Source organism: Balaenoptera musculus, chromosome X (assembly GCF_009873245.2).
Source record: "Balaenoptera musculus isolate JJ_BM4_2016_0621 chromosome X, mBalMus1.pri.v3, whole genome shotgun sequence".
NCBI classification, from domain to species: Eukaryota; Metazoa; Chordata; class Mammalia; order Artiodactyla; family Balaenopteridae; genus Balaenoptera; species Balaenoptera musculus.
Genome location: NC_045806.1, coordinates 31,248,877 through 31,275,442, shown reverse-complemented (window position 1 = coordinate 31,275,442; position 26,566 = coordinate 31,248,877). Strand labels below are relative to the sequence as shown.

Below are 26,566 nucleotides of genomic sequence, written 5' to 3'. Positions count from 1 at the left end.
CCTCATACATAAAGTGGGGATAACAACTGTTTCTTAGAGAATTGATATAGGGACTAAATAAGCTAATATAAGCAGAAGTACTTCAAACAGTACCTGGCATATAGAAGGGGGATGAAGCTAAAAGAAATTTCTGTCCATATCTCATTGGCAAGAAAGGCTGGGTTAAAGAGATATGTAAATAAGAACACTGCTTCCCCAAACAAAATGAGGGTCCCATAAGGAAGGGGAATGGATATCAGATATGGGCTTAGTAACACCTAACACAACAGGAGATGGACATAAACAAATAACTGTAGGTGACGTAACAAATACACAATGGGAGTGGAAAAGAGGTTGGGTGGGGAGTTCTAAATTAGTCCAAGAAAGTGGAGGAAACTTCATCATAAGGAGATGGCATTTGAGTTGTGACTGAAGAATGAGCAGGAACTCTGCAGGAGAACAAAGTCTGCGGGAAATGTCGAAGTCAAGTGATGGTACTAGAAGAGAGTAATGTGTAGAGAAGACTGTGATGGGAAGTAAATCTGACAAAGAAGAGTCAATGCTATTTATAAAGACACCTAAGCTTTCAGAGAAGAGTTGAGAACAGCACAAGGATTATAGATCCATGTTGAGAGGATTAGCTTGAGGTCAATATTTTCCCTTCAACCAGCATGGCTATATATTTTTATATAGGAATATTATGTATATCATGGGACAGGAGAAATAAATTGGATGGCTGAATTGAGCACGGCTGGGACTGGCAGGGAAGGTACTACAAATGGCCAAGGAGTGACAGAATTGAGAAAGACAATGAGAGTGAACCGACTGAAGACAAGTCTGAGGATTGAGTGGACTCAAGAGTTCAGTATGGGGCTTCCCTGGTGGCGCAGTGGTTGAGAATCTGCCTGCCAATGCAGGGGACACGGGTTCGAGCCCTGGTCTGGGAGGATCTCACATGCCGCGGAGCAACTGGGCCCGTGAGCCACAACTACTGAGCCTGCGCGTCTGGAGCCTGTGCTCCGCAACAAAAGAGGCCACGATAGCGAGAGGCCCGCGCACCGCGATGAAGAGTGGCCCCCGCTCGCTGCATCTAGAGAAAGCCCTCGCACAGAAACGAAGACCCAACACAAAAATAAATAAATAAATTTATAAAAAAAAAAAAAAAAAAAAAAAAGAGTTCAGTATGGTTAAAGACAACAAGGATGAACACATAACAAAACAAGCAGAAACATAAACAATATCTAATGAAAAAGTCAAATGAGAAACCAATTCTATCTTAGAAAACATCAATCCACTCTTCCATTCTCCCCTTATAATATCCACTATCCAAATACAAATCCAAAATGTATCATGCCTCAGGAAGAAAGGACAATCACAACATAAAATTTAAATTATAACTCTTCACTTTAGTTTACAAAAATATAGAGAGGGATATGATTAAATGCATTATGTAGGATGTAAAACCAATTCAAGGGGCACAAAAATTTGCCACCCCAAGATGTGTCTCTTTGGCATGAGGATTAATTTAAGCTGATTATTTTTAAGAAACAGAAGACTCAGGAAGTTTTTTCTTGTTACCTCTTCCTTAATTGCCTAAGAGAATTTAGATAAAGGGCTAGTTCCCAGAATAGAGCTATCACTAGAGATACATGCAAAGAATATGGGCTGTCTGTGATAGGGGAGACTCAGCTGGGCCTAGAGATCAAGTCCACTCTGTGTACCATGACCCAGCAAACATCTGTTTACCAAACATTTGCTTTTCCATCTGCATGTGAATTCCCTTTCTCACCTTTGAAGCCCCAATCCACTACCCCCAACATCCTCTTTTGTCTTTAGCTGAGGATGACATTTAAGGTGAGGATTTGGCCACTCTGGCAAGTTACTGGGTTTTCCTGGGTCTGTCTCATGGATACATGTTATTAAACTTTTGTTTGATTTTCTCCTGTTAATCTGTCCCATGTCAGTTTAATTCTTACACCAACTAGAAGAACCTAAGGGTAGAAGAAAACTTCTTTTCCAACACGATATAACAAAAGGGATGTAAGAAAAAGAACTCAATAAAAAGATTTAAACAGGAGACCTTCAAGATGGCAGAGGAGTAAGACGTGGAGATCACCTTCCTCCCCACAAATACAACAGAAATACATCTACAAGTGGAACAACTCCTACAGAACACCTACTGAACGCTGGAAGAAGACCTCAGACCTCCCAAAAGTTATATATATCTTTTTCCGTTTTCTCTTTTTCGGAGTATGTATACGTATGCTTCGTTGTGCGATTTTGCCTCTATAGCTTTGCTTTTACCATTTGTCCTAGGGGGCTGTCTGTCCGTGTTTTGTTGTTTTATTTCTTTACTATAGTTTTTAGAGCTTGTTATCATTGGTGGACTTTTTATTGGTTTGGTTGCTCTCTTCTTTCTTCTTCTTTTAATGACTTCTTAATTTTTTAAAATATTTTATTTTAGTAACTTTATTTTATTTTATTCTTTCTTTCTTTTCTCTCATCCCTTTCCATCTGAGCCATGAGGCTGACAGGGTCTTGGTGCTCCGGCCGGGTGTCAGGCCTGTGCCTCTGAGGTGGGAGAGCCAAGTACAGGACACTGGTTCACCAAAGACCTCCCGGCTCCACATAATATCAAATGGCGAAAGCTCTCCCAGAGATCTCCAGCTCAATGCTAAGACCCAGCTCCACTCAACAAACAGCAAGCTACAGTGCTAGACACCCTATGCCAAACAACTAGCAAGACAGGAACACAAACCCTCCCAATACCAGAGAAGCTGCCTAAAATCATAATAAGATCAGAGACACCCCAAAACACACCACCGGATGTGGTCCTGCCCACCAGAAAGACAAGATCCAGCCTCATCCACCAGAACGTAGACACTAGTCCCCTCCACCAGGAAGCCTACAAAACCAACTGAACCAACCTTAGCCACTGGGGGCAAACACCAAAAACAATGGGAACAATGAACCTGCAGCCTGTGAAAAGGAGAACCCAAACATAGTAAGTTAAGCAAAATGAGGAGACAGAGAAACACATAGCAGATGAAGGAGCAAGGTAAAAACCCACCAGACTAAACAAATGAAGAGAAAATAGGCAGTCTACCTGAAAAAGAATTCAGAGTAATGATAGTAAAGATGATCCAAAATCTTGGAAATAGAATGGAGAAAATACAACAACCGTTTAACAAGGACTTACAAGAACTAAAGAGCAAATAAACAATGATGAACAACACAATAAACGAAATTAAAAATTCTCTAGAAGGAATCAATAGCAGAATAACTGAGGCAGAAAAATGGATAAGTGACCTGGAAGATAAAATAGTGGAAATAACTACCAGAGAGCAGAATAAAGAAAAAAGAATGAAAAGAATTGAGGACAGTCTCAGAGACTTCTGGGACAACATTAAATGCACCAACATTCGAATTGTAGGGGTTTCCAAAGAAGAAGAGAAAAAGAAAGGGACTGAGAAAATATTTGAAGAGATTACAGTTGAAAATTTCCCTAATATGGGAAAGGAAATAGTCAATCAAGTCCAGGAAGCACAGAGACTCCCAAACGGGATAAATCCAAGGAGAAACACACCAAGACACATATTATTCAAACTATCAAAATTTAAATACAAAGAAAAAATACTAAAAGCAGCAAGGGAAAAACAACAAATAACATACAAGGGAATCCCCATAAGGTTAACAGCTGATCATTCAGAAGAAACTCTGCAAGCCAGAAGGGAGTGGCAGGACATATTTAAAGTGATGAAAGGGAAAAAACCTACAACCAAGATTACTCTACCCAGCAAGGATCTCATTCAGATTCGATGGAGAAATTAAAACCTTTACAGACAAACAAAAGCTAAGAGAATTCAGCAGCACCAAACCAGCTTTACAACAAATGCTAAAGGAACTTCTCTAGGCAGGAAACACAAGAAAAGAAAAGACCAAAAATAACAAACCCAAAATAATTAAGAAAATGGTAATAGGAACATACATATTGATAACTACCTTAAATGTAAATGGATTAAATGCTCCAACCAAAAGATACAGACTGGCTGAATGCATACAAAAACAAGACCCGTATATACGCTATCTAAAAAAGACCCACTTCAGACCTAGGGGCACATACAGACTGAAAGTGAGGGGATGGAAACAGATACTCCATGCAAATGGAAATCAAAAGAAAGCTGGAGTAGCAATTCTGACAAAATAGACTTTAAAATAAAGACTATTACAAGAGACAAAGAAGGACACTACATAATGATCAAGGGATCAATCCAAGAAGAAGATATAACAACTGTAAATATTTATGCACCCAACAGAGGAGAACCTCAATACATAAGGCAAGGGCTAACAGCCACAAAAGGGGAAATCGACAGTAACACAATCATAGTAGGGGACTTTAACACCCCACTTTCACCAAAGGACAGATCATCCAAAATGAAAATAAATAAGGAAACACAAGCTCTAAATGATACATTAAACAAGATGGACTTAATTGATATTTATAGGACATTCCATCCAAAAACAACAGAATACAATTTCTTCTCAAATGCTCAAGGAACATTCTCCAGGATAGATCATATATTGGGTCACAAATAAAGCCTTGGTAAATTTAGGAAAATTGAAATCGAATCAAGTATCGTTTATGACCACAACGCTATGAGACTAGATATCAATTACAGGAAAAAATCTGTAAAAAATACAAACACATGGAAGCTAAACAATACACTACTAAATAACCAAGAGATTACTGAAGAAATCAAAGAGGAAATCAAAAAATACCTAGAAACAAATGACAATGAAAATATGACAACCCAAAACCTATGGGATGTAGCAAAAGCAGTTCTAAGAGGGAAGTTTATAGCAATAAAATCCTACCTCAAGAAACAAGAAACATCTCAAATAAACAACCTAACCTTACAGCTAAAGCAATTAGAGAAAGAAGAACCATAAAGCCCCAAAGTTAGCAGAAGGAAAGAAATCATAAAGATCAGATCAGAGAGAAATGAAGGAAACAATAGCAAAGATCAATAAAACTAAAAGCTGGTTCTTTGAGAAGATAAACAAAATTGATAAACCTTTAGCCAGACTTATCAAGAAAAAAAGGGAAAAGACTCAAGTCAATAGAATTAGAAATGAAAAAGGAGAAGTAACAACTGACGCTGCAGAAATACAAAGGATCATGAGAGATTACTACAAGCAACTATATGCCAATAAAATAGACAACCTGGAAGAAATGGACACATTCTTAGAAGAACACAATCTTCCAAGACTGAACCAGGAAGAAAGAGAAAATATAAACAGACCAATCACAAGAACTCAAATTGAGACTGTGATTAAAAATCTTCTAGCAAACAAAAGCCCAGGAGCAGATTGCTTCACAGGCAAATTCTATCAAACATTTAGAGAAGAGCTAACACTTATCCTTCTCAAACTCTTCCAAAATATAGCAGAGGGAGGAACACTCCCAAACTCATTCTACGAGGCCACCATCACCCTGATACCAAAACCAGACAAAGATGTCACAAAGAAAGAAAACTACAGGCCAACATCACTGATGAACACAGATGCAAAAATCCTCAACAAAATACTAGCAAACAGAATTCAATAGCACATTAAAAGGATCATACACCATGATCAAGTGGGGCTTATCCCAGGAATGAAAGGATTCTTCAATATACACAAATCAATGTCATAAACCATATTAACAAATTGAAGGAGAAAAACCATATGTTCATCTCAGTAGATGCAGAAAAAGCTTTCAACAAAACTCAACCCCAATTTATGATAAAAACCCTCCAGAAAGCAGGCACAGAGGGAATTTACCTCAACATAATAAATGCCATATATGACAAACCCAAAGCCAACATCATTCTCACTGGTGAAAAACTGAAACCATTTCCTCTAAGTTCAGGAAGAAGACAAGGTTGCCCACTCTCACCACTATTATTCAACATAGTTTTGGAAGTTTAAGCCACAGCAGTCAGAGAAGAAAAAGTAATAAAAGGAATCCAAATCAGAAAAGAAGAAGTAAAGCTGTCACTGTTTGTGGATGACATGATACTATACATAGAGAATCCTAAAGATGCTACCAGGAAACTACTAGAGCTAATCAATGAATTTGGTAAAGTAGCAGGATACAAAATTAATGCACAGAAATCTCTTTCCTTCCTATACACTAATGATGAAAAATCTGAAAGAGAAATTAGGGAAACACTCCCATTTACCATTGCAACAAAAAGAATAAAATATCTAGGAATAAACCTACCTAAGGAGACAAAAGACCTGTATGCAGAAAATTATAAGACACTGATGAAAGAAATTAAAAATGATATAAACAGATGGAGAGATACACCATGTTCTTCGATTGGAAGAATCAACATTGTGAAAATGACTATACTACCCAAAGCAATCTACAGATTCAAAGCAATCTCTATCAAACTATCTATGGCATGTTCCACAGAACTAGATCAAAAAATTTCAAAATTTGTTTGGAAACACAAAAGACCCCGAATAGCCAAAGCAATCTTGAGAAAGAAAAACAGAGCTGGAGGAATCAGGCTCCCTGGCTTCAGACTATACTACAAAGCTACAGTAATCAAGACAGTATGGCACTGGCACAAAAACAGAAATATAGATCAATAGAACAGGATGGAAAGCCCAGAGATAAACCCACGCACATATGGTCACCTTATTTTTGATAAAGGAGGCAAGACTATACAATGGGGAAAAGACAGCCTCTTCAATAAGTGGTGCTGGGAAAACTGGACAGCTACATGTAAAAGAATGAAATTAGAACACTCCCTAACACCATATACAAAAATAAACTCAAAATGGATTAAAGACCTATATGTAAGGCCAGACACCATCAAACTCTTAGAGGAAAACATAGGGAGAACACTCTATGACATAAATCACAGCAAGATCCTTTTTGACCCACCTCCTAGAGAAATGGAAATAAAAACAAAAATAAACAAATGGGACCTAATGAAACTTAAAAGCTTTTGCACAGCAAAGGAAACCATAAACAAGACGAAAAGACAACCCTCAGAATGGGAGAAAATATTTGCAAATGAAGCAACTGACAAAGGATTAATCTCCAAAATTTACAAGCAGTTCATGCAGCTCAATATCAAAAAAACAAATAACCCAATCCAAAAATGGGCAGAAGACCTAAATAGCCATTTCTCCAAAGAAGATATACAGATTGCCAACAGACACACGAAAGGATGCTCAACATCATTAATCATTAGAGAAATGCAAATCAAAACTACAATGAGGTATCACCTCACACCAGTCAGAATGGCCATCATCAAAAAATCTACAAACAATAAATGCTGGAGAGAGTGTGGAGAAAAGGGAACCCTCTTGCGCTGTTGGTGGGAATGTAAATTGATACAGCCACTATGGAGAACAGTATGGAGGTTCCTTAAAAAACTAAAAATAGAACTACCATACGACCCAGCAATCCCACTACTGGGCATATACCCTGAGAAAACCATAATTCAAAAAGGGTCAGGGACCACAATGTTCATTGCAGCTCTATGTACAATAGCCAGGACATGGAAGCAACCTAAGTGTCCATCAACAGATGAATGGATAAAGAAGATGTGTCACATATATTCAATGGAATATTACTCAGCCATAGAAAGAAACAAAACTGAGTTATTTGTAGTGAGGTGGATGGACCTAGCGTCTGTCATACAGAGTGAAGTAAGTCAGAAAGAGAAAAACAAATACCGTAAGCTAACACATATATATGGAATCTAAAAAAAATAAAATAAAAATGGTTCAGAAGAACCTAAGGGCAGGACAGAAATAAAGATGCAGACGTAGAGAATGGACTTGAGGGTGTGGGGAGGAGGAAGGGTAAGCTATGACAAAGTGAGAGAGTGGCATGGACATATATACACTACCAAATGTAAAATAGATAGCTAGTGGGAAGCAGCCACGTAGCACAGGGAGATCAGCTCCGCGCTTTGTGACCACCTAGAGGGGTGGGATAGTGAGGGTGGGAGGGAGACGCAAGAGGGAGGAGATATGGGGATATATGTATATGTATAGCTGATTCAATTTGTTATAAAGCAGAAACTAACACACCATTGTAAAGCAATTATACTCCAATCAAGATGTTAAAAACAAAAAGATTTATACAAAGAGGCAAAAACAAAAGTGAGTAATTATTGTATGAATATTCTGAGCAGCAGAAGGAAAATGACATTAGAGAAATCTAGGTATATAATATAAATTATGCATACTTTCCTCGATGCTATATCAAATAGATTCAAGTATTGTATCATTTGTGTTCTAAAAAAATTACAAGTACTTAAAGGCTAATGGTATTATTCATATTAATACTGTATTTGGAATTAAATGTCTTTGTGTTTTTTGCTTTGATTTAACAAAATGTAAGAGGTGTTATGAGTAACCCAAAGAAAAGAAAATACTAAAATCTCCCTGTAAAAATAGAGTACTAAAAACCATGAGAAGTTTATAACATTGTAATTCCACTTTTGACAAATGAAGCAGTTTCACAGCATTTCCATGGCAGCCACAAGCCCAGCCACTCAACACTGGCTAGGATGCAGAAATACAAGGAAAAGTACCTGGGCACTGTGCTTTTCTGACACCCTTAGTGCCATATCACGTGCTTGATCAGAACCTATAGCTGGAATGCAGATAATATAACTACAATTGATACCTGTTCAAAAAAACTGGAGAAGGTTTATCTAGAATCTCTGAAATCTGCAGAAATATTTTCTTTTTCTTCTCTGATCATTTACTCCACTTTTTTCTAGTTTGGGGCAGGACCCAGTATTTCCAGTATTAATAACAACAACAACAAAAAAGAGCTTGGTCAAATGAATCTGCTAAATATTGATAGAAGTATACCTCGAATGCTTAATAAATTATAATCTGGGATTGTGCTAAATCTATCCAGATTAATAAAAAGATTAAATATGGTTATATCAATGATCTCCAGCCATAATAAAGGGACAGTCCTCCTCTTCCACTTGTTAAATTTGTCAACATCCACCTATATCTGCACTAAAATTAAGTGAACTTAAATTAATACTCGAGCTTGTTTATAACACTCCCTGTTACCAACACTGGTAGAGTTATATAGAAGGCATGATTTGGGAATGACTGATATTCACAGGAAAAGCACCTAAGGCAAGAATTCAACAAACCAGGACTCCTCTGTGACCTGAAGTATAGTCTACTTAGATCGCAAATGAAGACTATTTCTAAATTAGAGATAAAGAGGGAGGGAGGGGGAGAGGAAGGGAAGGACGTAAGGAAGGAAGGAGGGAAGGAATGTCCCATTGTCCCAAGACCATTTGTGATTTACTTCTACGTTCTTATCACCGTTATACAGTACACACTCCAGATATGATTAATGCCTGAATACATGAATAAATGAATGTCTAAATCAAACAAACAGAATAAACTATTACCTTTAGCTGGACGAATGGAAAATGCCATCCCTTTTCCTGTATTTATCGGTTGCCATTCAAATTTGACAAAATAATTCTGAGGATTAAACAACCTAACCATCCCCCTAAAACATGTTTTCACCAAGAAGCCTTGTGGTCTCAGTAGTAGCTCATTAGCAGATAGCTCAAGTTTTACTGGCAGGACAACTGCCATCACTAGGATGTGCCCACCAGGCATATTGTTCACTGTAAAGGTGAAAGACCTGTAACACAGCAAAGGCATCCAAATTTAACTGATAACACCTCTTAACTGAATGGTAGAATTCAGTTACATGTAAAAATGCATATATTATTGATTGACATCAACAATTCTTAGTAAACAATATCAAAATAATTATGAAAGGTAATTAGACTACCATTGAAATATGACTCTACAAATCTACAAATTGCTGCACATATAGTTTCTATGTTTGGGGACCAAACATAATATATACTACAATAATTGGGGTAAATATACAAAAGGACATTTTGATTCTAGCAAACAGAAATTTGAAAATAAATCCTACTTCCAAAATTTTCCAATAGTGGGAGATTCAAATATCACTGAAACATAAGTACTAGCTGTAGGTGGAATCACATATGAAAATTGGTTGGTTTTCCGAAGTTCTTGCAAACTGACATCTAACTGGATCAAAATATGAATAGGTAGCATATTAATAACATGTAGTAGATGAGTATTTGTTGAGTTCACACAAACATCACCAAAGTTAAGGACAGAGGGCCTTGAAAAAATGAAAAGTTACTAAGTTTAATGTTGACAAATATGTTCATTGACTTATTTAAGTTTTCATACTATATGCTGATCGATTAATTCGTTAAAAATAGTACTTAAAATATTTACTATAATATCAGAAATTATTAACAGAGCTTTTTATCTAAATGTCCATAATTTGAGGTGATAGGCCAAAATTCAATACATATTGTGATTATATGGAAAATTACATGACAAAATTATTAGCACTAATTATAACTCAGTACATGAATTTGCATTCTCCTACACCCTCTCCACTCCCATAAATGCATTTATGTTCACTTATCCAGAGCTTACAGAAATTGGTAACTTCCCATGACTCACTGTTTAAATTTTAAGTTTTCCCCTTTAAATGCTAGAAGTTTTTACATCATAACAATCTTAATTATGTCTTATCCTGCTTTTTTAACAGCTTAATTTTAACTAGTATACAGCAAACTGTACATGTTTAAAGTACAGAATTCCGTAAGTGTTGACATATATATACACCTGTATACAGGTGAAATACCTGAAACGATCACCACAATGAAGAGAGTGAACATCCATCACTCCAAAAAGTATTCTTGGCCCCTTTATAGTTTCTCCCTACCACCATCCTCTGTATTCCCCCTTTCCAGACAACCACTCATCTGCTTTATGTCACTATAGATCACTTTGCATCTTCTAGACTTTAATATGAGTGGAATAATATAGCATGTATGGTTTTTCTCTGATTTCTTTCACTCAGCAAACTCTCTGGAGATCCATTTAAGATGTTTCGTGTGTCAACAGTCCATTCCTTTATATTACTAAGTAGTAGTCCATTATAGGTGAATGTTTATATATCACCTGTTAACACTTCGATTCTTCCCAGGTATGGCCTATTAAAATTAAGGATGCTAAAACATTTGCGAACAAGTATTTGTTTGAAAATATGCCCTCATTTCTTTTGGATAAATATCTAGGAGTATAATGGATGGGTAATATGGTACATGTGTGTTTAAATGTTTAAGAAACTGCCAAACTGCTTTAAAGTGGTTGTATAATTTCACATTCCCACTAGCAGTGTAAAAGAGTCCCAGTTCCCTCACATCTTCAGCAACAATTGAAATGGTAAGTTTTTCAGCCACTCTAATAGATTAATAGCAGTATCTCATTGCGGTTTTATTTTGTGTTCCCCTTACAATGAACAATGTTGTGCATCTTTCCATGTGCTTATTTGTCATATCTTCTATAAGGAAGGAAGCACATGGCTTATGATCTATTTTGATTTAGTTTTGGCACATGATATAAGGTATGGCTACAAACTCCTTTTTTTTCTTTTTTTTTGGTGTGTGACTTTCATGTTCTAGCACTACTTTTTTTTTTTTTAATCACAGCCATACTAACACATGTGATGTGGTTCCTCACTGTGGTTTTGATTTGCATTTCACTAATGACTAATGATATTGAGCATCTTTTCATGTGCTTACAGAGCATTTGTATGTCTTCTTGGGAGAAATGTCTATTCAAGTCTTGTGCATTTTTAATTGTGTTTCTTGTTGTTGAGTTGTAGGAGTTCTTTATACATCCTGGACATTAATCACTTATCAAATATATTATTTGCAAATAGTTTTTCGTATTATGAAGGTTGTCTTCTCACTCTATTGTGTCCTTTGATGCACAAAAAAGTTTTTCATTTCGATGAAATCTGGTTTATTTTTTCCTTTGTTGCCTATGCTTTTGGTGTCATATCCAAGAAATGATTGCCAAACCCAATGCCCTGAAAAATTTCACCTGTTTTCTTCTAAGAGTTTTATAGTTTTAGCTCTTAAGTTTAGGTCTTTGATCCATATTGAGTTAATTTTTGTATATGGTCACATTCTTTTTTTTTTTTTTTTTAAACGTCTTTATTGGAGTATAACTGCTTTACAATGGTGTATTAGTTTCTGCTTTATAACAAAGTGAATCAGTTATACATATACATATGTTCCCATATCTCTTCCCTCTTGCGTCTCCCTTCCTCCCACCCTCCCTATCCCACCCCTCTAGGTGGTCACAAAGCACCGAGCTGATCTCCCTGTGCTATGCAGCTGCTTCCCACTAGCTATCTATTTTACGTTTGGTAGTGTATATATGTCCATGCCACTCTCTCACTTTGTCACAGCTTGCCCTTCCCCCTCCCCATATCCTCAAGTCTGTTCTCTAGTAGGTCTGTAGCACTACTTATTGAAAAGACTATGCTTTCTGCACCTTTTTGAACCTCAATGCCTTTTACCTTTGTCAAAATTCAGTTGTCCAATATATATAGGTCTATTTCTGAACCTTACTTATGTTTCATTGGTCTATATTTATGCCAGTAACATACAGTTTGGCTTACTATAGCTTTATAATAAATCTTGAAATCAAGCAGTGTTTTATCTCCAACATGTTTTCCTTTTTCAAAACGGTTTTGACTCTTCTAATTACATTGCATTTCCATGTGAATTTTAAAATGAGCCTGTCAATTTCTACAAAAGTTCCTGATGGGATTTTGGTTGGAACTGTGGTGAATCTGTAGATTATATGGATCGTTTTTGCATATCTTCTATGTCTCTGCATAACTTTTTGAATAAATGGAATACAGGTACAATAACTGTTTTAGTGTCATTGTCTGATAATTCTAACCTACGTATCAGTATTAATCAGATTTAACTGATTAATAATTCTCTTTATTATGGGTTGTATTTTCCTGCTTCTTCTTATGTATTGTAATCTTTGTTTGGATGTCAATATAGTAAATTTTACCTCATTAGGTACTGGATACTTTTTCATATTTCTATAATGTTCTTGAGCTCTGCCCTGGAAGGAAGTTACCTTAAAACAGACTGGTCTGGGACTTCCCTGGTGGCGCAGTGGTTAGGAATCCGCCTGCCAAGGCAGGGGACTCGGGTTCAAGCCCTGGTCTGGGAAGATCCCACATGCCGCGGAGCAACTAGGCCCATGCGCCACAGCTGCTGAGCCTGCACTCTGGAGCCCGTGAGCCACAACTACTGAGCCTGTGTGCCACAACTACTGAAGCCCGTGCACCTAGAGCCCACGCTCCACAACAGGAGAAGCCACTGCAATGAGAAGCCCGTGCACCTCAACGAAAACCCAACACCTCCAATAAATAAATAAATAAATAAATAAATAAATAAATAAATAAATAAAAAGACTGGTCCTTCCAGATCTTTCTTTTATGAATGTTACCCGGGTCCAGAGCAGTGCTTTAAAGAGTAATAATTATTCTCCACTACTGAGGTAAGAACTTTCTGAGTACTCTGCCTCAATGTCCCATGAATTATGAGGTTTCAGTACTGGTTGAGGCAAGCAATACAGAGGTGAGCCAGAAATATTAAGACAGAGATACAAGAACAAGACAGACAAAGTGGGTCTAATAAGATCCTATTTATACCTAGAATAACCAAAGCAATCCTGAAAAAGAAGAGCAAATTTGGAGGACTTGCACTTACTGATTTCAAAACTTACCATAAAGCTACTTATCGACAGTATAGAATTGTCATTGGGATAGACATACAGATCAATGGACCAGAATTAAGAATCCAGAAACAAACCTTGACATATTTGGTCATTTGATTTTTGACAAAGGTGTCAAGGTATTCAATGAGAAATGATAGTATTTTCAACAAATGGTGCTGGGACCATTGAATATCCATATATAACAATATGAATTTAGACGCAACTCATACCATAAACAAAAATTTTTAAAACATAAAAAGGAATTGCAGTGCTAAACATAAGATCTAATAATCTTATGGCGGATATCACAAAAAAAAGAAAATTACAGACCAATATCACTGATGAACACAGATGCAAAATCCTCAACAAAATACTAGCAAACAGAATCCAACAACACATTAAAAGGATCATACACCACGATCAAGTGGGATTTATCCCAGGGATGCAAGGATTCTTCAATATACGCAAATCAATCAATGTGATACACCATATTAACAAATTGAAGAATAAAAACCATATGATCATCTCAATACATGCAGAAAAAGCTTTTGACAAAATTCAACACCCACTTATTATAAAAACTCTCCAGAAAGTGGGCATAGAGGGAACCTACCTCAACCTAATAAAGGCCATATACAACAAACCCACAGCAAACATCATTCTCAATGGTGAAAAACTGAAAGCATTTCCTCTAAGATCAGGAACGAGACAAGGATGTCCACTCTCACCACTGTTATTCAACATAGTTTTGGAAGTCCTAGCCACGGCAATCAGAGAAGAAAAAGAAACAAAGGAATACAAATTGGAAAAGAAGTAAAACTGTCACTGTTTGCAAATGACATGATACTATACATAGAGAATCCTAAAACTGCCACCAGAAAACTACTAGAGCTAATTAATGAATTTGGTAAAGTTGCAGGATACAAAATTAATGCACAGAAATCTCTTGCATTCCTATATACTAATGATGAAAAACCTGAAAGAGAAATTAGGGAAACACTCCCATTTACCATTGCAACAAAAAGAATAAAATACCTAGGAATAAACCTACCTAGGGAGACAAAAGACCTGTATGCAGAAAACTATAAGACACTGATGAAAGAAATTAAAGATGATACCAACAGATGGAGAGATATACCATGTTCTTGGATTGGAAGAATCAATATTGTGAAAATGACTCTACTACCCAAAGCAATCTACAGATTCAATGCAATCCCTATCAAATTACCAATGGCATTTTTTACAGAACTAGAACAAATCATCTTAAAATTTGTATGGAGACACAAAAGACCCTGAATAGCCAATGCAGTCTTGAGGGGAAAAAACGGAGCTGGAGGAATCAGACTCCCTGACTTCAGACTATACTACAAAGCTACAGTAATCAAGACAATGTGGTACTGGCACAAAAACAGAAACACAGATCAATGGAACAAATGGAAAGCCCAGAGATAAACCCACGCACCTATGGTCAACTAATCTATGACAAAGGAGGCAGAGACATACAATGGAGAAAAGACAGTCTCTTCAATAAATGGTGCTGGGAAAACTGGATAGCTACATGTAAAAGAATGAAATTAGAATACTCCCTAACACCATACACAAAAATAAACTCAAAATGGATTTGAGACCTAAATGTAAGACTGGACACTATAAAACTCTTAGAGGAAAACATAGGAAGAACATTCTTTGACATAAATCACAGCAAGGTCTTTTTTGATCCACCTCCTAGAGTAATGGAAATAAAAACAAAAATAAACAAATGGGACCTAATGAAACTTCAAAGCTTTTGCACAGCAAAGGAAACCATAAACAAGACGAAAAGACAACCCTCAGAATGGGAGAAAATATTTGCAAACTAATCAACGGACAAAGGATTAATCTCCAAAACATATAAACAGCTCATTCAGCTCAATATTAAAGAAACAAACAACCCAATCCAAAAATGGGCAGAAGACCTAAACAGACATTTCTCCAAAGAAGACATACAGACGGCCACGAAGCACATGAAAAGATGCTCAACATCACTAATTATTAGAGAAATGCAAATCAAAACTACAATGAGGTATCACCTCACACCAGTTAGAATGGGCATCATCAGAAAATCTACAAACAACAAATGCTGGAGAGGGTGTGGAGAAAAGGGAAACCTCTTGCACTGTTGGTGGGAATGTAAATTGATACAGCCACTATGGAGAACAATATGGAGGTTCCTTAAAAAACTAAAAATAGAATTACCATATGACCCAGCAATCCCACTACTGGGCATATACCCTGAGAAAACCATAATTCAAAAAGACACATACACCCCAATGTTCATTGCAGCACTATTTACAATAGCCAGGTCAGGGAAGCAACCTAAATGCCCATCGACAGACGAATGGATAAAGAAGTTGTGGTACATATATACAATGGAATATTACTCAGCCATAAAAAGAACGAAATTGAGTCATTTGTTGAGACGTGGATGGATCTAGAGACTGTCATACAGAGTGAAGTAAGTCACAAAGAGAAAAACAAATATTGTATATTAACGCATGTATGTGGCACCTAGAAAAATGGTACAGATGAACCGGGTTGCAGGGCAGAAGTTGAAATACAGATGTAGAGAACAAATGTATGGACACCAAGGGGGGAAAACTGCGGTGGGGTGGGGATGGTGGTGTGCTGAATTGGGCGATTGGGATTGACATGTATACAGTGATGTGTATAAAATTGATGACTGATTAAAAAATAAATAAATAATAATAAAAAAAAAGTTATCAGAGGATAAATAAATTGTGATATACTCAAACAATGGATTACAACTCAGGAAGCAAAAAGAATGAAGTACTGAAAAAATATATATATATATAAAATGTTTAAAAGGAAATAGGAGAAAATATTTGTGACCTTGAGCTAGCTAAAGATTGTTGGGCATGATATGAAAAGCATGATCTATAAAAGTAAAAAATTTAGTAAATTCAATTTCATTTAAATTAAAAATTTCTGTGCTTTAAACATTATTAAGAAAATGAAAAGAAAAAAAAAAACAAAACACCAAGCCACAGACTTAGGGAAAATATTTGGAAATCATATATCTGATAAAAAACTTGTATTCAGAATACATAAACAATTCCTACAACTCTATAATGAGAAGGTAAATATTCAAGTTAAAAATTGGGCAAAGACATTTCTCCAAATAAGATATACAATTTAAATAGTTGTACCTCTAAGTAAATGCATGAAAATATATTCAACATCTTAGTCAAAAAGGAAATGCAAATCAAAATCACAATGAGAGGGCTTCCCTGGTGGCGCAGTGGTTAAGAATCCGCCTGCCAATGCAGGGGACATGGGTTCGAGCCCTGGTCTGGGAAGATCCCACATGCCGCGGAGCAACTAAGCCCGTGAGCCACAACTACTGAGCTTGCGCGTCTGGAGCCTGTGCTCCGCAACAAAAGAGGCCGCGACAGTGAGAGGCCCGTGCAACGCGATGAAGAGTGGCCCCCGCTCGCCGCAACTGGAGAAAGCCCTCACACAGAAACAAAGACCCAACACAGCCAAAAATAAATAAATAAATAAATCTATAAAAAAAAAAAATCACAATGAGAGAACATTTTGCACCCGCTAGGATGGCTGTAATCAAAAAGACAGAAAATAACAATTGCTGGTGAAAATGTGGAGAAACTGTAACCCTAATACACTGTTGGATGGATTGTAACTTGGTGCAGTCACTGTGGAAAATTTTTGGCAATTTCTTTAAAAGTTAGACACAAACTTACCATATGACTCAGCAATTCTACTCCTAGGAATCTAACCAAAAGAAATAAAAACATATGTTCACTCGAAGAATTATATGTGAGTGTTTATAGCAGAAATATTCACAATAGTCTCAAACTGGAAATAGCTCAATGTCCATCAACTGGTAAATGGATAAACAAAATGTGGTATTCCTAATAAAATGAGATACTATTTAGATACAAAAAGGAACAAAATATTTATACCTACTACCACATGGATGAACCTTACCAACATTATGCTAAGCTAAAGAAACAATATAAGGGAAACCACATATTATATGATTCTTTTTACATGAAATGTTCAGAATAGGCAAATCTATAGAGATAGAAAGCTAATTAATGGTTGCCTGCGGCTAGGGCTGGGAATTGGGAGTAACTTGCATATAGACATGAGGGTGATGGCAGCACTGTAAAACTGAATTGTGATGACGGTTGCATAAACCTGTAAATTCACTGAAATTCATTGATTTTCATGCTCTGACCTGGTGAATTTTATGTAATATAAATTATTACTTCAATAAATCTGTTAAAAAATTGTTCAGTAGGTTTTTATAGATTCTTATCAACAATTACTTGATGAATTTGCTTTGGTGTCAAGATTAAGCTGCAATCATGTTTTTCATGGGGTGAGGATGGGTCTGATTTAAGTCCTTTGAGAACCTGTGAGAAATCACATTATTCCAAAATTAATTGTTCAATATTAGCAAAAGATATTTTAAGAATTCTCATGGTATAATAAAATGTAAAATATTGCACATGCCTTTCTTTTCAAAGACTTTGTCTCCGTGGATGCTGTATTTCTGGTACTTAGCAATTGGTTACATTTGATCCGACGCTGTGCTGAAGATAACTCTTCTATTTCCGCTTCTGAGAGTGTGGGTGACTTTAGACCCGATGCTGGCTGTAATCCTATGTCTGTATCATTATATGAGTACATGTGTTTCCTAGTGAAATCATAATAATAATTAACTGAGGCTAAGTCTTTTAGAAAATACATCAGTAAATCCAAATATTCCCCATAGTACATGCTGTTACTGACACACTCAGATCCACTGAAGCAGACAGAAGCACTAATCTGCATAAAATTGCCCTCTGTTGAGGGGACCCCATTCTCAAACACCTTCTCAAGGAAGCTACGCCCACCCTACCATACCCAAGGACAGCTCACAGTCAATGACTCAAGGCAGGAACAACAACATGGTATAATTTATGCTCAAAAGACCCTAGGTATCAGGCTGAGAGTAAACTTTATTTGAAACACATTATTTCTGAGTTCTCTCTTCTGCCCTCTCCTGCTTTCCTCATATTGTGCAGGTTTCTCCCAAAAGAACATGCTCCAAAAATCACATGTGCTGGAATTCCTGTCTCAGAATCTGCTTCTGGGGAAGCCCACCTAAGACATTACCAAATCAAAAGTAAAAAAGGAAGTAAATGCAGTTAAAGTAGTTCAATGTTTTGCTATTTTCATACATGAAAAGTCATTTAAATCACTAAAAAAGAACCTAAAGAGTAAAGAAAAAAATTCTGGCTCTAAGGCACCATGCTCTGTTTCACACTGTTTGAGGAAGTGAACTTTACCTCTGTTCTTTCTGCAGGCGCACATTTCTTAAATATTTAATGTATCCTGCATAATGCTTTTCATGTGCTTTCTTTTCTATTTTTTCAAATTTAGTATATGCAAAATCAGGATCCACATAGTTATATCTTGGAATCTTTGTGAAAATCGTCCTACAGTATGAGCAAGACATGTTAATATTTAGGTGTATATATGTATGCATTTATTCAATCAGTATTTACTGAGTGCCTCCTATGCCAGGAGTTGGGCACAGAATGGTGAACAGGACAGATTCTAGTCCTTTTATATACCAAGACATTATTACATGTAGAAATAGAATGATATCTAATTTTCTTCTTACCCTAATCACAGGAAATCCCTAAGGTCATTGGGAAGAAGTAGCACCTACCCTAAACCCACTCTTGGAGTATTAGTCAAGTAGGCAATTTGGGCAGTTCTAGATTACAGATGGAACTAGATCTGAATCTGATTAGTGTTTCCTAATAGTTAATTACTTTTAGATCACTGTGATCAAAATCATAAAAGAATATATAGAATAATGAATCCTTTTGTTAAATCATGCTTTCTTAATATCTCAGAGCTTATGAAATAACCATCAGCAATACATCTGTACAGAGAAAAAAAATCCAAAGAAGAACTGCAAACTACTCTACATCTCACATTCACTCAACTGGGTGCATGCACTTCCTTTCACCTACCACATATTTTCCATAAAAACAAGAAGTACAATTATTCACATCTTTTGGCCTTAGGCTACCTCAGTCTTCATCAAGTTTTAGTAATCATTGAGATTCTCACCCTTAATAATTAACTCCTAAGTATAAACCTAGTAGTCATATATAGTCAAATGAAATTTAATCCAATATCTAATATTTCTTCCTGTTTTTGATAATTCCTCAGTGGTAACAGTAATACAGCTTGAACTGAGTTAAAGTCTTTAAGAGAGTGAGGCAATAAGAGAGAAACAAATGCTTTGTTACTCAGATAGTTGTTGATATATTTAAATCTCCCTTCAGGCTCTGGGATCCTTAACCACCTTTAGAACCTAGAAATAATTCCTATATCTGAAGTCCCTATCTCTGTAACAAGGAGAAAAGGAGGGACTTAAAAAGAAGTAGTACAGGAGGTGCCTGAAGTGACAAAGAGCTGGTTACTAACATATCTAAATGCTTATCAGCTCCTTAAAGAATAAACTTTAAGAAATACCTCTGCAACTTTGAGTAGGTGATTTTTTTTTAATGTGCAAAATACAGACAACAAAAATTACTATGTAAATAAAGCATTTTTCCTCACTTATTTATTAAAAAAATTTTTACTGAATGCCTACTATACACTAAACACAAGACATATACTGCATTAAATAAAACTAGACAAAAATTCTTACCTTATTTTCTTCTCAAAAATTGAAAAGGTAAAAAGCATTAAAAAATAAAACAGCAATTATAATTACCAACAACTTAATACACTATAAAATTTCATTACTTAAATTTTCATTACTATTTGCTAGCCAGAAAATAACTGGACTAAATTTTGTATTTCTGTTAGCATGGAAAAGAGTAAATTGAGAAAAATAATTATGGCCATGGGACGCTTACGTTAGCCTTCTTCAAAAAAATCCTGGCATTTTGAGATCATCTGATTAATACTTAGACAGGAACAAAATGTTAATGTTAAATTAACACATTATATCTCTATATAGATATATTTGTATAAGCATAGGAAAGAATTGAAAATGATACATTTAAAAATTATTTCCAGCAGCTACCTCTGCAGGGTGGGATGAGTTTTCCTTTTTTTATACTGTATAATTATTTAAAATGGAGTCTGCATAATTTTTATGCTTGTGTGTTTTATGGTACTTGTCAAGTAAAAAAAGAGATAAAGACTGCTGTGGATGGAATTTGTAAAATAAAATCATAAAATAGACTATATAAAAACCCAGAATTTTCCAATTGTGGATAATAAAACAATTATGGACTAAAAAATCAAATGGTATTTTAAGAAAATGACTATAAAAGTAAGTGAACTTGAAGACTCACCAAAGGTAAAGAGACAAGTAGAGAAAGCCCAGGGTCATGGTCAAGTTTAGACAGTTAAACAAGCAGGCAGAAAAGAAACCCAGTTCATCCTCAAATGTATAAAAACCATTCCTGAGCTAATGGCCCAAATAAAGATGTCAGGTTGACTGGGTTTATTCTCACTAAGCATTGACATGGTAGTAATTTCTTTGAAAATGGGGTAATTTTTAAATTGAGGCTTACTATCACTCATAGTCCTTATAATTGGGGAGGTTTTAGTTCACTTTGGGAAAGGTTATTGGAAATGTGACTTTGAGGGGATTGAACAAAGATGATAGCATAGGGATGAAGATAATGACAATGAAGACGAGAACAACTTGTTTATCACAGTTTAAAATTTTTCATCTTAGATAAATTCAGGCTCTCAGCCATAATTAATGAACATGACTACTCTGAGGACTGTATACATTTCCAAAAGTGATTATTTCTATTATTCTTCTCTACTTGTTAACAGCATATTTTAAGAATCATCTGGTAAACCATTCACAAGTCCTGGCAAGTACGCAATAGAGATGAGAGGTTAGATAATAGCATTCAGCAACCACTCCTCTGATGTAAAAGAAAAAAAAAAAGAGAGAGAAAATTTAATTTTACTACTATTATTATTATTACCATCACTAATTTGTTACAGCAGGATCTGGTAAGATCTCTGCATGTCATGCTGGTTATTGTATCTTACAAAATTTCAGGTTTTTAATATAGCACATTACCTGAAATGTTTATGCTCTTCTCCAGACCGGATACTTGCAGCTCGGTAATTGGGAAAGGCTATCAGAGCATCCTTTATTAACTCCTTACTTGTGTTATGATTGTGAATGTGTGCCGTGGTTGATTGAAGCACTGTGACAGGTGCATGGTCCTTGTATTTTGCCAAGTCTTTCACCACAAACTGTCCCATAGGATTACTGATCAAAGGGGATATACCTTTTAGAGAATTGAATATTAAGTGTAAATATGTTTTTTTTTGAACTTCCATGAATTAATTACTACACTAGACCACTGGTTCCAACTTAAAGCTAAATCCTTAAGCAAATTCAGAAAATATGAATAATTCATTTAATAAATGGATCTACATAAAACAATTTAGCAAAATAATGCATGCATAAGTAATAAAAATGCATGCAAAAAAACTAAAACATGGTAACTTGAAGGACTGGGTTGGCACACATGAAACTGAAATTTTTATACGTTAAAGAGAGTTGAGTATCAGCAATTTCATATGGTTCAATGTATAAGAGATAACTGAGAATTAGTTGAACAGCAGCAACCAGAAAATCCATGGAATGGTCAAAACCAGTTAACATTACAGACTCAAACAAAGAAGTAAAAGAATAAAATATAAAAACCATTAAAATATTTAATAAATTTTATAGATCACTAAACCAGTGCTAGTCAAAGTGAGAGCCTCAAAATGGCAGCATCAGCATCTACTGGAAACATGTAAGAAATACAAATCTTTGGGCTCCAACAAAGACCTACTTAATAATCAACGCTGGGACATAGGACAGTGATATGTTTTAACAGGCCTAGATGCACGCAAAAGTTGAGAACCATTAGATTAGACCACATTTGATATATACAGCTAAGCATTAGTATGTTAAGATAATCCTGTATTAACCAAAAATAGATAAATAAATGGTAAGCACCCCCAGTAGCATACCAGGATTAATTTTCATCACAACTTTCTTGGTGGAAGGTTTGCAGACACTACTGAAATATAAACATATCTGATGGAAAGGCTTCAGGGACGAAGACTGCAAATTTTCATCTGTCACTGAGCCAATAATCTCTGTAAATTGCTTCACTTTAAAGACTCCAACTTGATGTGGAATGAATAAACATGTCACATTCTGAAAAAAGAAGAAAAGTGACCAATTGCTATAGGCTGAATGTTTGTGAACACCTAAAACTCATTTTTTTTTTTTTTGTTTTTTGCCTTTTTTTTGCCACACCACGCAGCACACGGGATCTTAGCTCCCCAACAAGGGATTGAACCCACACCCCCTGAAGTGGAACTGTGGAGTCTTAACCACTGGACTGCCAGGGAAATCCCTGAAACTCATATGTTAAATCCTCATATGTTAATGCCCTATGGCAGGGGTCCCCAACCCCTGGGCCGCAGACCAGTACTGGTCCCAGTCCGGTCCATAGCCTGTTAGGAACCGGGCCGCACAGCAGGAAGTGAGTGGTGGGCAAGCAAGCGAAGCTTCATCTGTATTTACAGCTGCTCCTCATCACTCGCATTACCGCCTGAGCTCCGCCTCCTGTCAGATCAGCAGTGGCATTAGATTCTCATAGGGGCCCGAACTCTACAGTACACTGCACATGCGAGGGATCTAGGTTGCACGCTTCTTATGAGAATCTAATGCTTGATGATCTGAGGTGGAGCTGAGGCGGTGATGCTAGCGCTGGGGAGCGGCTGCAAATACAGATCATCATTAGCAGAGAGGTTTGACTGCACAGAGACCATAATAAATTAATTGCTTGCAGACTCATATCGAAACCCTATCAGTGAGTGGCAAGTGAAAACAAGCTCAGGGCTCCCACTGATTCTGCATTATGATGAGTTGTATAATTATTTCATTATATATTACAACATAATAATAATAGAAATAAAGTACACAATAAATGCGCTTGAATCATCCCGAAACCATCCCCCACCCACCCTGATCTGTGGAAAAATTATCTTCCATGAAACCGGTCCCTGGTGCCAAAAAGGTTGGGGACCACTGCCCTATAGGATAGAACTAGGAGATCAGAGCCCTTATTAAAGAGGGTCCACAGAGCTCCCTAGCCCCTTCCACCATGTGAGGATACCACAAGAAGTCGGTGACCAGGAAGAGGGCCCACACCTGACCATGCTGGCACCCCAATCTGGGACGTCCAGCCTCCAGAACTGTTAGAAATAAATTTCTGTTGCTTATAAATTGTGCAGTCTATGGTATTTTCTTACAGCAGCCCAAATGGATTAAGAAAAACTATTGTACTGTTAGGACAAAATAAAAAGCAGATCAAAAAATACTGCTTATAAAACTTTAAGGAAAGGTAGTTTATCGTGGTGATATGAAAGTCTTTAGAAATATCCTATACAGCATTGACAAACCTTTAAGATACACATTACTGGAAAATTATCTAAGAAAAAATTAAGATAAATGGTACTGAAGCACTTCCAGAACGGCAGATTAAAGACCTCCAAATAGTTACTCATCCACAAACAGAAAGAGAACACTAGGAAAACTGTCAAAATCAACTTCTGGGATATTTGAAAATTACCTAAAATATTGCGAAAGTCCAAAGAGTATTTTTTTTTTTTTAAATGGCTGAATTCTAAACAAGTAACAGGCTTTGCGGCATTTTTACCTACTGTAATCACATCCTCTTATTCCAGCTTCGTGCTCGCCTTGAAAAACAACAGCCTTGCAACTATGGTAACTGTGAAAATGATTAGCCTAGCAGCCATCGAGGGAGAATGGGTTTAAAACTCTCCAAAAACCCCATCCCCAGAGAAGTGCTCATATGTGTTCTGTCTGAAAGCTAGTTGAAAAGCCTAGTTTGAGAGCATGGCTTTAACTGACCTGATTCAGAGCTCACTCTGTATGAACAACTCTCTCCCTAGGGTTTTGCCACCCTCCCCTTGAAAAAGAATCAGCTGCAATTGTTGAACATCACAGCAACCTGAGATAGCATTAGCATTTAAGGCTAATAAGAAATAACAGGATAAACAAACAAAGCCAAAAATATTCAGAGGGTATTAGAAAAGCTCTGACATATTCCTGGCAATCTAGATTGCCACACACATGTGCAAGAGAGTGTATATCCCCAGGAAAGATTTGAGAAAGATCTAATCTGTCACCTCTGGCTGACTTTGGGACTCTGTACAAGGAGGACTTGAAGCCAGAAAGAGTTGCAAACTACCTGGTAGAACACAGAAGTCATGGCCCACCCAACACACTTATACAGAGGTACTCAGCAAAGGCTGTGAGACATATGGAGTCAAGGAATTTAAGGGGGTGTCTGCCCAATCATTAGCTGACCACTAAATTAATTGAGCAACACTTGACTGTCTGCACACAGCAAAGAAAACAACCTTTACAGAATTAGTCTAGAAAGTCACTAAACAAATAAAACAACAACAACACAGAGTAAAAATCCTGTGGGAGATCTGATTTCCAGACGTATCAAATTATATTATTTAAAATGCTCAGTTTTCAACAAAAAATTACTGGACACTCAAAGAAGTAGGAAGTTACGGCCAATACACAAGAGAGAGGCAGTAAACAGAAACTGTCCCTGAGGAAAAACAACTATTGGACCTATTAAACAAAGACAGTAAGTACACTACTATAAATATGTTCAAAGGACTGAAGAAAAACATGTCTGAAGTCTTAAAGGAAATATGAGAACAACATCTCACAAAATAGAGCACATCAATAAAGTACAGAAATTGTTAAAAGGAACAAATAAAGACAAGGGAATGTAAGGAAACTCACAAATATGGAAACTCACAAATATGTGGAAACTAAACAATACACTCCTAAGCAACTAATGGGTCAAAGAAGAAATCTCAAAGGAAATTAGAAAATACTTTGAGATGAAGAAAAACTAAAACTCAACATACCAAAACTTATGGAATGCAGCAAAAGCAGTGATTAGAAGTAAATTTATAGCAGTAAGCACCTATATTTAAAAAGACAAAGGCCTTTGTCATGTAATACATGAAATAGAGAATAGAAAACAACAGAGAAAATCAACAAACCTGAAGCTATATCTTTGAAATGATTAATGATATTGAAAAAAAACTTGAGCTAGACACACCAAGCCAACAACAATAACAATAAAAACTCAATTTCTTAAAATCAGGAATAAAAGAGAGGACATCTTTACCAACTCTACATCAATAAAAAGGAGTATGAAGGAATACAATGAACAATCATATGCCAACCAATTAGATAACCTATATGACATGGACAAATCCTCAGAAAGACACAAACTTCTGAAAATGGTTCTAGAAGAAACAGAAAATCTGAATAGCCTAGGATAACAAGTAAAGAGATTAAAGTAGGAATTTTTAAACTTCTGACAAAGAGAAGTCCAGAACCAGATGGCTTTGATGGTGAATTTTTCTGAACATTTGAAGAATTAGCACCAATTCTACAAAAACTATTCCAAAAATTAAAGGGAACGCTTTCCAAATCCTTCCATGATACCAGTTTTACTCTAATGTAAAAAGTAAAGACATTCAAGAAAAAAAAACTACAGACTAATGTCCTTTATGAATATATATGCAAAACTCTACCAAATATTATCAAATTGAATTCAGCAACACATACAAAGGATTATTCACACTATGTACCACTAAGTAAAACTCCTTTGCCATGTAACATCACATATTCGGTCTTGGGAACAATTTTTTGGATTAGACTTCAAAAGCACATACAACAGAAGTGAAA

The 26,566-nt window shown here is 36.2% G+C and overlaps 1 protein-coding gene across 1 annotated transcript in view; it reads right to left on the bottom strand.

Annotated features, from left to right (window-relative positions):
• Positions 1-26,566, bottom strand: part of CFAP47 (cilia and flagella associated protein 47) — a 489,567-nt gene that overhangs the window by 430,982 nt on the left and 32,019 nt on the right. Inside the window, 7 exon segments of the mRNA XM_036839258.1 lie at positions 9,435-9,676; positions 9,980-10,196; positions 18,026-18,122; positions 18,223-18,406; positions 19,041-19,190; positions 21,827-22,040; positions 22,777-22,966. Of these exon segments, the coding sequence (XP_036695153.1) occupies positions 9,435-9,676; positions 9,980-10,196; positions 18,026-18,122; positions 18,223-18,406; positions 19,041-19,190; positions 21,827-22,040; positions 22,777-22,966 (1,294 nt within the window).